Source organism: Rhododendron vialii, chromosome 2a (assembly GCF_030253575.1).
Source record: "Rhododendron vialii isolate Sample 1 chromosome 2a, ASM3025357v1".
Taxonomy (NCBI): domain Eukaryota; kingdom Viridiplantae; phylum Streptophyta; class Magnoliopsida; order Ericales; family Ericaceae; genus Rhododendron; species Rhododendron vialii.
The window spans coordinates 19179766-19193983 of NC_080558.1; the positions used below are offsets into that span (position 1 = coordinate 19179766).

At 35.5% G+C, this 14218-nt stretch overlaps 2 protein-coding genes across 2 annotated transcripts; both read right to left on the reverse strand.

The window, feature by feature from the left end:
* Positions 1-304: 304 nt before the first annotated feature.
* LOC131317265 (S-linalool synthase-like) lies at positions 305-1321 on the reverse strand. Its single transcript, XM_058346827.1, has 2 exons — positions 1272-1321; positions 305-1190 (listed from the first exon to the last, which is right to left on the reverse strand). The coding sequence occupies exons 1-2, from the start codon at positions 1319-1321 to the stop codon at positions 569-571; spliced, it is 672 nt and encodes a 223-aa protein (XP_058202810.1). The 3' UTR covers positions 305-568.
* Positions 1322-1606: 285 nt separating this feature from the next.
* LOC131317266 ((E,E)-geranyllinalool synthase-like) lies at positions 1607-9287 on the reverse strand. Its single transcript, XM_058346828.1, has 9 exons — positions 9153-9287; positions 8760-8883; positions 8504-8613; positions 7981-8210; positions 6477-6592; positions 6203-6301; positions 4874-5089; positions 2078-2207; positions 1607-1906 (listed from the first exon to the last, which is right to left on the reverse strand). Exons 1-9 carry the CDS (start codon positions 9271-9273, stop codon positions 1607-1609), a joined length of 1446 nt encoding a protein of 481 aa, XP_058202811.1. The 5' UTR covers positions 9274-9287.
* Positions 9288-14218: the final 4931 nt, after the last annotated feature.

Consider the following 14218-nt stretch of genomic DNA (forward strand, 5'->3'; position numbering starts at 1 on the left):
AAGTTGGTCTCGGGACACAGTAAATGACCTAGCCGCTTTGACCGGTCGTTAGCTTTAGGATCTCGGGATTAAGCGAGTTACGTTAAATTGGTCTCGAAACTCAGTTATCAAGAAAAGAGAAGAATCTGGTTGAGCGGGTTGCAAATTGAATAACAGAGTTTCTCAAAAGTTTTGTAGATTATACAACCAACTCATTCAAAATTACACAACAGCAATACAAGTACAACAATAAGCTAGCTCGGAATATTCAAGCAGCAACATATAAGTATATGTATGGCGTGGGACAGTTCAATGGTGGGTTGATTCATGTTTTTGAACCGCAAAGAAAAATTTCGTTAATTATAAAGATCATAGAAGTGTATTGAGAGACCTTCAAAGAGTACAACGACTCTTCTACTGTTGTTACTTGCAAAGGCTTATTCAAACGATATATCAAAAACACAATACTGTTGACAAGATGCCAACAAAAATAATCGAAACATAAATCGCTGCTCAGATGTACCCAAGTCATCCTTAATTCAGTAGCGCTACCCAGCACTAACTTCAACCCATTGCAGAGAGTCAGAGACTAATAGCCCCTTCCCAAGATAAACGCTCTGCCGAAGTTACCTCTAACCCCTGCAGTCCACTGGAAATCCTTTGTCACCGGAAAGCACAACCCGAACTTCGGTGGGATAATGACTTTGTCACGCCCAACAGGTATTGGAGTAGCACTCCGTGCAAATTTCTGTCCAGTATTGAAATTCCAGCCGCCTTGATATCCGGATTCGCCCATCAAACGAGCCTTAACTTTTGAACATTTCGTTTCCGTTTTGGAAGGAGATAGAATTCGTCTAGGGACTGGATTCTCCGGAGGAATGTAAATCCCTCTTTTAATGTCGTGAAATAGTTCTGTATCCGAGTCGAATTGATTGGAAGAGTTGTAAAACATGTGAAAGACTTTCAGGCATGATAAGTGGAGAAGCTTGCATGGTTTAGGCAAATCATTGGAGCCATAATCCATCAAAGCATGCTCCAATAACTTTGTTTTCTTCTCATCTAGCATCCCTTTGACATAGGAAATTGAGTCTTCAATCTCTGCCTTTGGATTGCCTTTTAGGTGGAGCAAAACAAGATTTGTTTTCCCATCTAGTTGCTCCTTCTGCCAATGCACAAATGGTGTGAGCTTTTTAGGCAAAACAAAATACGTACTTCATAAAGTGTGGCATATGGTGTAGATTCAAAGTTACTGTTACTGAACCACGTGGTGGTGCTGGACCCGGGGATGCTACCAAGCGGGGGTGCTTGGCAGCGGTGCCGAGCAGTCGATCTGACTGTTCATCTCGGTAATCGGCGGCTCGGATCTTAATCCGAGCAACGGACGGTTAAGATTTTTATGTGCTCGGATTAGATCCGAGCTGTCCGTGCCGAGATGAACGGCCAGATTGACCGCTCAGCACCGCTACCAAGCACCCCCGCTTAGCAACATCTCTCAATCCGTCGGTGCTCTAGGAGCACTAAATAATCTCTCCCAAGAGCAGACACTCAATTTAGGCCATGGGATTTAATATTATTTTCAAACTTTAGCTATTCAACCCGAATAAGTTTCATTCGTGAAATCCACTAATCATGTGAATAGAGGAGAAAAATTTCTCCAGGCCGGAGTAACTCGTTTGGATACCTGGTAGCTTTGAATGTCGTTCAATAATCGCGATGAAGCCATTAGTGATTTGGTGATTGGTTTGTACCGGGATGGTTTGAGTTTGTGGTTTGGTAAATTCGGGTTGAAAAAACACGAAGCTGGAAGAACCATTGTGTGGGTGGCAATAGAAATCATGCCAGTCTCAAGGTATTCCTCCATGGATGGTATGTATCCGTTGTTGCTCCATGTAGTTTCCACCAGCCATGAGCCAAACGTTTCCCGCCACTGTCAAACACAAAATATTTTTTGGAAAGTTACTTTGTACACAAACAGAAAAGTACGTAACATCTCTATGAAAATTGTAACTTTTATATGATCATATATCATTATAAATTTTAAGACGTGATACTACCGATCAACTTATTATAAAGTAAAATCGTACGCATAAGTACTTACAATATCTCGAAGATTGTCGATAATGTCGCTTCCTTGTTGACGGAGGTGTTGCTTAGCAATATCAGTCACAAGGCCATCAAGAGCTTCAAAGATAATCCTACCATGCCCACATAAACCTTTTCCATCCCATCTGCTCATAAAAAGTTCGGGGTGAAATGTGCTACGTACTTTTAATTTTACCCGGATCAAAATTGTAACTTCTGAAAAATTGTATAGGCAGAGTGCCATTAAGATTTCTTTGTTGGGTCTGAAATTGGAGAAATTATACAATAGTTCGGGAGTACCACCACGTGGTCTCTTCTGTCTTTAATTTGGACCGAAAAGGACAGTCTAACTCTGAATTGTTCGTTATTATAATTAATGGTTCGGATTTTTTCAGAAGAATCTCAATTCTTACCAACAAAAGTGTCTGAGAAAATTTGAATAATTGATTATACCAATTTATGGTCCAATTTTAGACTGTCTTGACTAGTTCAAAATTTGGACAGAAAAGAATCGAAACCCTCTTAAAAATGGAAAGACCTATGGTACACATCCCTTAATCAATGTATACCGTATGCACCATCTATACATTCCCTTGGATTTGAAATACCCTAATCTTAACCATTCAATTTTTTAATTAAAAAAAGGACAATCTGTCTAACCAGTCATTCCTCACTCTCCTGTTGAGTTTCTCTCTCTTCTATCTTTAATGGGCTTTTACATGCAGTCCAATATCAATTTGGGTGGACTAGAAATTGGGTTTTTAGGAATATTTTTTTTACTTTCTAAACTATTAAATTTAAAATTATGAAAACAATTGACATTTTTTATTGTTGTAATTTATTGATTATGTTCATATCTATTTGAACACATAATTATGTATGACACTCGTATGTTAATAAGTAGTAAAAAAAAACCATAAAATAATATTTTTTTTACCAAACAATGCCATTATTATATTATAATAATAATTATGATCACTATGTTTACGTTATTTAATTTTTACAATAATGAGCTAACAATATGAACCGTTTGCATGGTTAAATAATAAAGTTGGAAGGTGTTTGATGAATGTGATGACATAATAAAATAATTTAAAACTAATTTAATTAACCAATAATGTTAGACTGTTCGATATGATCAATTTTTTAGTCCAATTTGATCAACATGACATTATTAAACTTTAATGTCTTCTGATACGTAGTTGTCAATATCCGATAATCTCTGATTTTAGTAACAATGTTGAATATCGTAAGACTTAATATCCTAACGGTTTAGATCGATCATCCTAACCAAAAATCAAAAAATAAAACTTAAGTTAAAATTGGTCATACTTTTGACGGTCATACTCAACCCATTTCACCAGAAATGTTGAAGCCAAATCTTTGTCTTGAGACTGTTGGATAATTAATTTTTTAGTGAACTCTCATTTTTCCCCAAAAAATTGGAGGGATTTTGATTTTTCGGATTAAATTTTTGAGCGAGAGAATTTGATTTGGAGAAATATTTTAAGAGAGAATTGTAGTTGTATTCGAAATTTTGGGTATAGTACTTACTTTTGGTGAATTTCTTCGATGAAAAATTTGAGCGAGAATTTTATTTTTAGTTTAAATTTTTGAGGTATTGTATAGAGAAAAATTAAAATTTCAAAAAATAATATGGATGGAATTGGAAATTAAGATAACATGGCAAGAATTTTAAAATTTGAAAAATAATGTGGCAGAAATTAAAAATAATTAGTTTAAATTTCGTACAACACATTGTGTGTTAAGGTAACGACAATCTATGGTATTGTTACTGAATTTGTGATTTTCAGACATGTATTTTGCTTGGGTATAACTATTGTTGATTGTAGTATGACATTGTGGTCTTGTTATGGAATATTTTAATCGATTTCCTTTGGTACGACACGTTGTGGTAAGAAAATGTCAATTTTTGATATTGTCATAACAATTGTGATTATGTCATATAATTTGTGGTATATGACATGTTTTCTTTTGATACGATACGTTGTGGTAACAAAATGATAATTTTTGGTGTTGTTATAACAATTGAGGTAATTTTATATAATTTGTGGTATTTTACACATATTTTTTGCTTGGGCATAACAATTATTGATTTTGGTACGACATATTTTGATTTTGTTACGAAATATCATACATGTCAAAGATTTTTTCGTATAACCCATTGTAGTAAAATAACGTCAATTTATGGTGGGGAGATGCTAGAGATATATCAATTTGTCACATCTCAACCACACTCCTGTTACATACGTGTGGGTCCGTAGCAGGTTCCTAGCATTTACTGTGGAATTCCCATACATGCATGTGAGAGAAGTATGATTGGAGTATGACACATTGATTTATCCCTAACATTTTCCTTTATGGTATTGTTATAACATTTGTGGATAGCATTATTTAATTTGTGATCTTGAACACATATATTTGATTGGGGTATAAGTATTATGAATTCTGGTACGAATAATTATTGTTACATTATAAAAATATTTTTTAATTATGGGTAACTTGCTAATGACTTGTTGAACAGATTAATTTTTAAGTACAAATCGTAACTAGTATCATAAATATAAATTGGAAAACCAAAAATTGGCATAATAAAAATCACAAATTGTCATAATTAAAAGATACGGTATATCCTGTATACCATAGCTTTCTCCCTTAAAAATCAAGGCTACTGATTTTGTCAAGGCTGTTGATTTTGGCACTCCCTTTTTTATTAACGCCACTCCATTGCAAGTGTATTTTTGTCAAGTCTTTTTCTTCTACTGTATTTTTTGAAAAGTGATTGTTGTACCTTTGTACTGCCTCGTTCAAGCTTCGCAAGTCGTCAAGTGAACCTTTCATGTCAAAAAAATCATCTGCTACCGTAATAAGTATGGCACTTTTTGCAACTATCAATCGAGCAGCTGAACCACGTGGCAGAGAACCGCTGGCGGCTACAGCAAAGTAACAATACGTCGTTTTCTCCCTACCAAAACCCATCTCACTGAGCCCCCACTCCTTGGACCACCTATGCGTACACCCATGACCCATAGAATATTTAGAATGAGATTTGAGCAAGTTTACTAATGAATAGGTATATTACTTTATGAACAGTTTATAATATTACTTTAGCTATCAACTTTTTCTTTCATAACTACATCAACATTATCTATTTTACCTACCCATCTATTAAAATACAATTTTTTATTAAAATACAAGTTCACAAAGTGAAAGGGCGAGGAGCTGTTGAGAGAGAGAGAGAGAGAGAGGGGAAACAATAAAATATAGAATACCTTGTGAATAGTGCTTAGGTAAAAGAAGCTAATAACTGTAGCAAAATAGATTTTGCCTTCCTCTTTACCTAATCTGCTGCAACCTGGTCTCCCTTTAGATAGGTAAAGTAGTTTGTTTCGGGGGTTTACAGACTCTGGTGTACTTGCTCTTACGAAGGGAAAATTGAAGTTAAAGTGCCTTCGGTAGGTTCTTTAATTTTTGGGTGCTCAAAATGGAAGTGCAAGTATGGTGCTTCGTCAAACAGTATTTTCTTGTCACACCACACTTTTGTCTGTATAAAAATCCACTGCACTATGTTGGGACGGGAGTGAAGGTCCCAACACGTGTAGGTGGTGTTAAGAGTATGTTTGGTAGATTTTCGTTTTCGGATGGTAAATCCAAATTGAGTGAAAATCAATTTATATGGAAGTTGTCTAGGTGATTGCTTATATCTATTTTTCGTACAAACCCAACTATGAATACACAATTTGGTTCATACAAAATATACACCAAATTGCGTGGGACCCAATTTAGGGTTCCACATTAATGATCGAAGCCGTTCAGTTTGTTTTGCAAAAGGATTTTGACGGTCCCGACAAAAAATCAGCTCATTTGGAATATTGGAAAGAGCATAAAAGCTTGATCGATTCCATTTAGTTTTTCGACATGCGAATTCAGAGACAAAAATTGATCAAGTTATGCCGACACTTGAATGAGCTGTTTTTAAAAAACATGTTTTAAATAAATTGAATGACTTTGATTACTTGTGTGGGACCTCAAGATGAATTTCACGCGATCCTGTGTATATTTGGTGTATATCAAATCAGTGTACAATGCTACACAATGTTTAGTAGTAAAACATGCATACCTTGTCACTTCTTCGAGTTCTCTTTGATAGATCGATTGCCGAAGCTTGTAGTTCTCCACAGCTAGTTTCATTAGCTTGTCATTATGAAGACATGATAACCTAGTATTTTTTTGTAAGTTTTTATTGGATGTTAGAAGTGTATTCTTGATGTCATTTTACCATAATAACAGGAAAAATTAATTATTAACTGCTCTTGAACCATAACTCAAAAACAGGTACAACAGTTATTTTCCTTAATAATGAGCTTGAGTCATGAATTTTAAGTGAAAATTACCTAAAGAAGGAGGCCTTTGCAATCCAAAGAGCATCGACATGATTTGCTTCAATCCAAAATCTATGGTCAAGATGATCCAATCGAGCAATCCATGGAAGACTTAACTCATGCTCAACCTGTTCAATAATGGCCACACACGGTTTCATCGGTTCAATATAATTGGTATCACAATATACTTGAGTGAGGATTAAGTGTGTGCACGCAAGTGTTTGTGTATATATGTGCATGTAAGTGTTCGTAATGTTGTTTTTGTCCCGAAGAAATAAAGAAAAATTTTATTGATGTACCGTGTAGGTAATAAACTTGAACGTACGAGTCATTATTGACGACCGATTATATGCTTCAATTTCGTTGCGTCATCTGCTTCCGTTTCGTTTTCGGATCATTAATATTGATAGGGGTGGGGACGAAAGTGAGTGTCACAAGGAGAGCCGAAATGTACAGCCGAAACTCGTCTTCGGATCATTTCACACAAAGGTGCAAATTAAAGACCTTTTTGCTTCGTCACTCCTTCCGATGGGCAGAGTCTTTCTTACATGGCCCATTTTTTTTTTGTTGGGATTCATTGACTTGGAAAATTATTCAAAGTCTGGGGTGGGTCAAGATTTCCATTTGATAGGCGCAATCTTTCTTACATGAATTGTTTTTTTTTTTTTTTTTAAATTCATTGACTTTGGAATTTTTAATTTTCAAGTACTGGACCACAGAGATTTGGTTGTCTCAGTGCAATATTTGCTGGGGCATTCTACAGTATTTACCTAGATATAATTTAATTTATGTACAGACAAGAGCAGTAATTTGACATTTTGATTGGGGGTAAATTTCACCGACAGTTTGCCTTGATGACAGATACCCTACTCACATATGAGAAATAACCCTCATTGGTTTCTATGTGCGTTTCACCGACATCATTCCAAGAAACAATTATTTGCCCAAATACGTCATCCAATCAGTCAAAAGAACTTATGTCTAAATATTCACCATTGATGATAATATAAAGTAAAAAAAAACTAACAAGTCTTATATAGTGTGAGTCAAAATGACTTTTTTTTTACCCATCATAGGAGCTGTTTTGATAAAAAAAAAATATTGTAAAATTTATAAATAACTTTTTATTTTTACTACTAAAAGAACTTTTTTTTGGGACAGAATTGAAATATTTTTATTATTTATTCTATAATAAAAAAAGGTGAATTTGTTAATATAGGACAATTTTGGATAATACTATCACATGTTATGTCAATAAGGCAAACACCAAGGGGTGTGATTAGCGTGTCAAAAAATTATTTGTCTTTTCTCAAAAAAAATTGGATTAATCAGTCGTTTCAACAAGTATTAAAATTCAAGCATATAAAAATTTGGATAAAAAATGAAAAAAAGTTCATATAAGATGAAAAAAAAAGGCAGTAAAAGATATTGAAAGCCTTGCATTTAATTTATTTTGGTTTGTTGTTTAATCTTAAAAAAGTTTGGGTCAAAACAGGAAGGGCGAACAAATAATTACCACTTCATGAAAGCTTGGCATCTCTAGAAGACCATCTTGTTCACATCTCCTTCTCATGTTTTTCTCAAGCAATTTCCTTGCAAATGATCTTGCCACCTTCAGTTCATTTTCTCCTGAAAACATAAGATCTGTAGCTCTGTAAATGTTGAGCATTGCACTCATGAAATATCCATTGTTTCTTTCTATATGAGCCAAGATTTCTTCATCATGCACAAACCAACAGAAGCTCCCTGCAAAAGCATTACCCTTACTACATAAATACGTATAGAAATATCGTATACCTATATCATAGAGAAAATAAAGCAATACCGTCATGACCATATTTATGCAAGTACTAATTTTATAATAGTCACGCGTGTGTGTGTATATATATATATATATATAATTTTTGGATCCCCTTGTTTTTTGGTTGGATCTTTCAGGGATTTATACATAGCAGTTTATTGCTTATATTTTGCTCCTCGATTGATTTTAAAAAAAAAAATTTTTTACTGATAATTTGAGAGAGAGAGAGAGAGAGTACATGGAGTTATATCGTAGCCATGCATCCGCAAGAGTCGGAAGGCTAAAGAGTCTTTGTATAACTTTGCTGGTTTGAAATTACCAACTCTTGTTTGTGGCCTCTTGTACCTCCTAAAATATTTCAACCACAATTTTTTTTAAAAAAAGAAGAAGAGAGAGCTAGCAATGTCAGTTCATGACAATAATCAATTTGGAAGATTCTTAATAGGAATTTTCACTCGAAAGAGTAAAAAGTAAGTATAATTATTATTAATTACCTGTAAGCCTCTGACAAAATCACTTCAATCTCTCCACTAAAATGCTCAGCCAATCCTAACCTCGTAACTTGATTTACCAAACTAAGCTTTATGAGCTCTTCATCCATTGGATACATTGGCGGAACTGCAAGCACACAAAACAATTAACAAACCAGCCTGTGGACAGAAATTAAAGGTTTAAGACCACATATATGTACGTGAAATTAAAGGTTCTTTCAACCCAACAATTAACAAACCAGCCTGTGGACAGAAATTCTGACTCCACCGACCTGACCATTCAAGACCTTCTTCTCCTAATCACATGGAGGAACTGACTCTACCCCTGTTCTCTTCGAACATTTATACTCATTCAAATTTATCATTTTCTTCTTCAAATTTTATAAAAAAACAAACCTCCGCGAGGACATCTTCGAACAAGTCTCTCGAGGTATTCTTTGCACTTTCTCTCTCCTGTAGCCATGAAAGCATAAGCTGTTGCAGAGGGCGAGTGAAACAAAGAGCCATCCTGGTTCATGCTCTTTAGTATGATTTCTCTATCGATGTTACGTGTGGATGGTAAAGCTTCTAGGAACGACAGTAATGGAGGATAGCACTGGTAATCATTTACGTCTCCTTCCCTACAAATGTGTGCTTTTATGTTAATTACTTTTAACATGGAATAGCTATTCTACTGCTCGAGCATCACCTTTGAGATGTGCACGTCACGTTCCTGCTTTCATTATAGTTTTTCCATAGCCATATTTATTTTACTAATGCACAAAATAAGAAATTATCTACATGTGAATAAAACTTACGTTTCAAGAAATTGTTCCCCCTTCAGTAGAACATCTGCGAGTACTCCTTTTACCTCATCGGCAACACCTAAACCTGTGGCTTGGGCTAATTCAACCATTGCAGGGAAAACAATTGTAAACCAACGAGGAAGACTGTGATGTCTTTCTTTCAATAGCGTCTCTGAATTTTCACGAACAAACGCTAACCCTAGCATGAGAAAAACAAGGACACGTTCATGTAACAAGATACTATTAAATTGGGACGGATAAAGTATTATATTTTTTTTTGAAAAATCTCTTTATTTTGCATGCATGACAATTCTAGCTAGGCTAAAATTTTCTTTGTACTTCATTAATTGATTGTACCTTTGTTTATATTTGTATCTCCAAGGTTCCACTTTTTGAGTGCAACAGTACAAGCTAGAGTCGAAGGAAGGCTATCAATGGTAGGAAGACCATTCATATCTCTCTCCCCCCAAAACCCTTCTTCTTTCTGGTTATTCAAAACCCATTCCAAGCAACCCTTGAACATAGGGCCGCAGCATTGTTCAAGCTTATTAGGGTTTTCAGCTGGAATCATGGCCAGCCATGCAGTATCATACGCAGACGCAGAAACAAATGAGTTGTAAACATCAAAGGTTGAGAAAATCTCTTCCCTGACCTTCTTAACTAGAGTTTCAATGGAAAATGGCGAGGATTCCATAGTATCAGGAGAGAAAGAAAACTAGGGATGTTTATTAAATGGATGGTTTGGAATCACGAGAACCCAACATGCTATTTATAGCTAGGAATGTTTATTAGAGTTGTGCACTGACAATGACTTGATCCATATAAGGCTGAAAATGAACCAATTAGCAATTCGAGGCTTGGTTCGTTAAGGGCCTTGATGAACTTGGTTCTTTTAGCATATGACTAACTCTAGCTCGACTCATGTAAACAAAGACGGAGCTAGAATTTTTTGTGTAGGACGAACAAATATACATAATAATAAAAAAAAAATGGATGATAGTTTTATTTTAAATATAAAAGCAGGGTTTATAAAAATTATCGAGAAGGCGACAGCCCTACCAGCTCCTCTCTGACTCTATCCTTGCATGTAAATAAGCTTGGTTCCTTAGATCATTTGATATACTTGAACCTTGCTCAAGCTGTCAAAATACTAATCAAGCAGAAATTTGAAGTAGATTAATAATAGGGCTTAATTTGAGCTCGAGCAAAGTTTAAGTTCATTGAATTTCAAATAAGTCGAGCTCAAATAGCGGCTCTTTTGTAATCTACTTCCGCTCCAAAAAAGAAAAAAACGTACTGTATATTTAGTGGGAGTTCAACCGGCCCCATGCATTTAGACCTGTTTATAAACGTGGTCTAGCCGTCTAAATATGTAGGCTTCCTTAACTGGTACGGTGGAGTATATATCACTATGATCATACTAGTCAGTCAAGAACAGAAAGTGACGGCTCACTGGTTTGAATTTTTGTTTTTTTGAATAGACATAGGTTTGAATTTTGATTCCCATGTTTCGAAATATGTAGGCTTCCTCGTACAATTTGTCCCTTCTTCAAAAATGAAAATTCAAATACGAAACCTTACTTTGGTTTCATATTATTCATTGCACATGTCTACAAACCTGAACATTTCACAGTTTGGCTCAGTTCGGCTCGTTCACAATGAATATAATCATGGTACTTGTTACAAAGAAATGTAATAGGCAAAAGTCATATAATTACAATTTCGTGGATTATACAAACTGAATAACCAGCTACCAGCTACAACAAATTAGGATAAACTGATAAGCGAACCGAACCGTATTTTACACAGATTTTTTAAAATAGATTCGCTGCCTACCGAGGATGTTTGAAGTTGCATCGTTGCCTATTTCCAAAATAATTCGACTAGAACCACAGCCCATGAAACATTACCGTAAGCTGCCTTGATGAACAAATTAATCATCTATATACGTCTCTCTCACGCAATGAATGACGCTTGTAATATATATTTAGAATTCAAAAATCAAGTGTGTATCTCATGAAAACGGAACTGTCTCCTCTTATAACCAATGTGAGACCCACAAGATTAATTCTAAATTAAAGTAGTAGTAATTACTTTAATGAGAGCTTCACAAAACTATTCATACCAAATTGATCAGTAGCTCCTTATAAATATGTTGATAATAATGCTACACGCATAATAATTCAAATACAATACCAAACATAACATCTCACATATATGTGGGACTCACACTTACAACCTCCCATATACTTGTGGGCCCACATGTATGTGAGACAGTGAGAGATTGTATTTTGTATTGTATTTGAATTATTGTATGAGTACCATTTTTGCATAAGTGCTACACACACAACCGATCTCTATCCATCAATTATTGCAATAAACGGCTATGATTCGCTCAAATTTTTTCGTAGAAAAGTTAAAATTTTCTCTGGAAGATCTTTTTTTTTAAATTTAGAGCGTCCAAAAATATCTGAATATGCAAAATTAGACGCACAAATTAGTTGTGTGTATAGCATTTTTTTTTTTTTTATCTTGATAACAAATCATTTCTCTACGAAGAACACCAAAGTAGTACACACTAGTGACTAAGACAATAGGGACCCACGTCACGTGTACTTTTGCATAACGTGTTGAATAATACGGAGTCCTACGAATTCAAGCACATGCACGTGCAGCACGTCTCTTTGTGACGGCCATTTCCTACGTACGGTACTGTCTATGTTTTTCCGGCTGACTGGCCCTCAAATTAATTAATTGGAGTACCAAATTCCAAATGCGGCGGCCACTCATATGATATTGATCGGTCTTGAGTTCACATACTATATGCATATAATTAGTACTAGCTATTACTTCCGATAAAATGTTTGAGTTTTTTTTGGATAATGCAGAGAGTGTTCAAGGTCAGCTTGCGCGTACCTCATATTAATTCTTACAATTATTCCCACAGCCGTTTCATACTCTTACACGGGAGGGTGAGGTGGCTCCAAAAGTTGTTGGCAAAAAAAATTAAGCATGAGACTTTAAAATGGAGCAAACACATAAGCCTCGTGCGAAGACCACTTGGCCAAACCAATTGAGTTGTACACGAGTAGCTTGCACTAGGTTCAACTCGCAAACAACTCGAGCTCGAGTTGGTAAATAACTCGGCTCATTTATAAAAGCTCAACTTTTTTAGTAAACGAACCGAGCTTGAACACCTCGATACTAAACCGAACTCGAGCCAGCAGACTAGTGTTGGGAAATCAGAGCTGCGCGCTCAGACTCACAACGAACAAAAAACACTCAAGATCTTGGGATACTATTGTCATAGAAAACAAACCAGCGAAAAAGGAACAGAAAAAAACAGAACACACAAATATACGAGACTCGACAACTTGCCTACGTCTCCAGAAGTCACACCAATCCACTATGAAGAAAATTAAAAATTACAAGTCTTCTCTTTTCTCTCTCAGAAAAGTTTTATCTTGCACTCTCTCTCTAGAATCTTTCTTTATGTACGGCATTAAGAAATAAATGAATACAGCAATTGATATTTATATGCAAACTCTAAGTGACAGTTGGACCCCTCCAATCGACTTAGGCCGCGAGACCTCTCCTAGGAGCGAGACCCCACCGCGAGACACCTCCTACTGTCACTACAAGAAAAATCACCATTGTCAACTAACATATTAGTCGGCAAATGTGGGCTATTTAGTTGGCAAATATTTTTCCCAACTAAAAACTTTGGTTGGGAACTTAGTCGGTGAAGGACAGTTGGCAAATGGTTTGGCCGACCCAAAAAAGTTTAGTCGGGTAAGATATACCTTTGCCGACTAAAATATCCCAACAAAATACTTAGTCACCATTTTGACATTTAGTCGGGAAATGTGTTTTAATTATCACCGACTAATAGTTTAGTCAGTAAATGTCTTTTCGAATCAACTAATTTGTGGCCTATTGCCAACTAAACTTTAGTCGGAAAATATGTTTTAATTATCACTGACTAATTGTTGTCGGTGAATGTCTTTTCGAATCAACTAATTTGTGGTTTATTGTTGACTAAACTTTAGTCGGGAAATGTGTTTTAATTATCACTGACTAATTTTTGTCGGTGAACGTCTTTTCGAATCAATTAATTTGTGGTTTATTGCCAACTAAACTTGTAACGCTCCGAATTTTGGGAACGTTAAATAGGTAAGTTCATTGAAAAACTGAATAGAGTCTGGCTCGATATTACATCATAACTCTCGCAAGAGTACTCTTATTTAACAAAAAACAGGAAGACTAGGGTTCCTATCTACTGCTCCGCCTGCTATTCCATTCTAGCAAGCTCTTCGGCTCCAAAAGCTTCCGTACAGCTCACTCTGTTCATCTACAAAGTCTGACACATTAATTATACCAGCGTCGCCCCCAGTATAATATGTCAGGGTCACCAAAAGGTAACACCATAAGCTACAGAAGCTCAATAGAATAACCATACCCACTAACCCTTAACTTACAAATAATAGATCATAAAATTAACGATTTCCATATAGTACATGCATATCAAAAAATAGTTAACAATGACATATTCATATTCGTTATTCATCTATCGTTGGTGTCCATAATTTCTAAATTTCTCCTACGCGTCATTTCATAGACCGTGTCACTGGTTTCACTTCCCATTTACCAAATCAACATTTTCAAAATCCGTTTTAC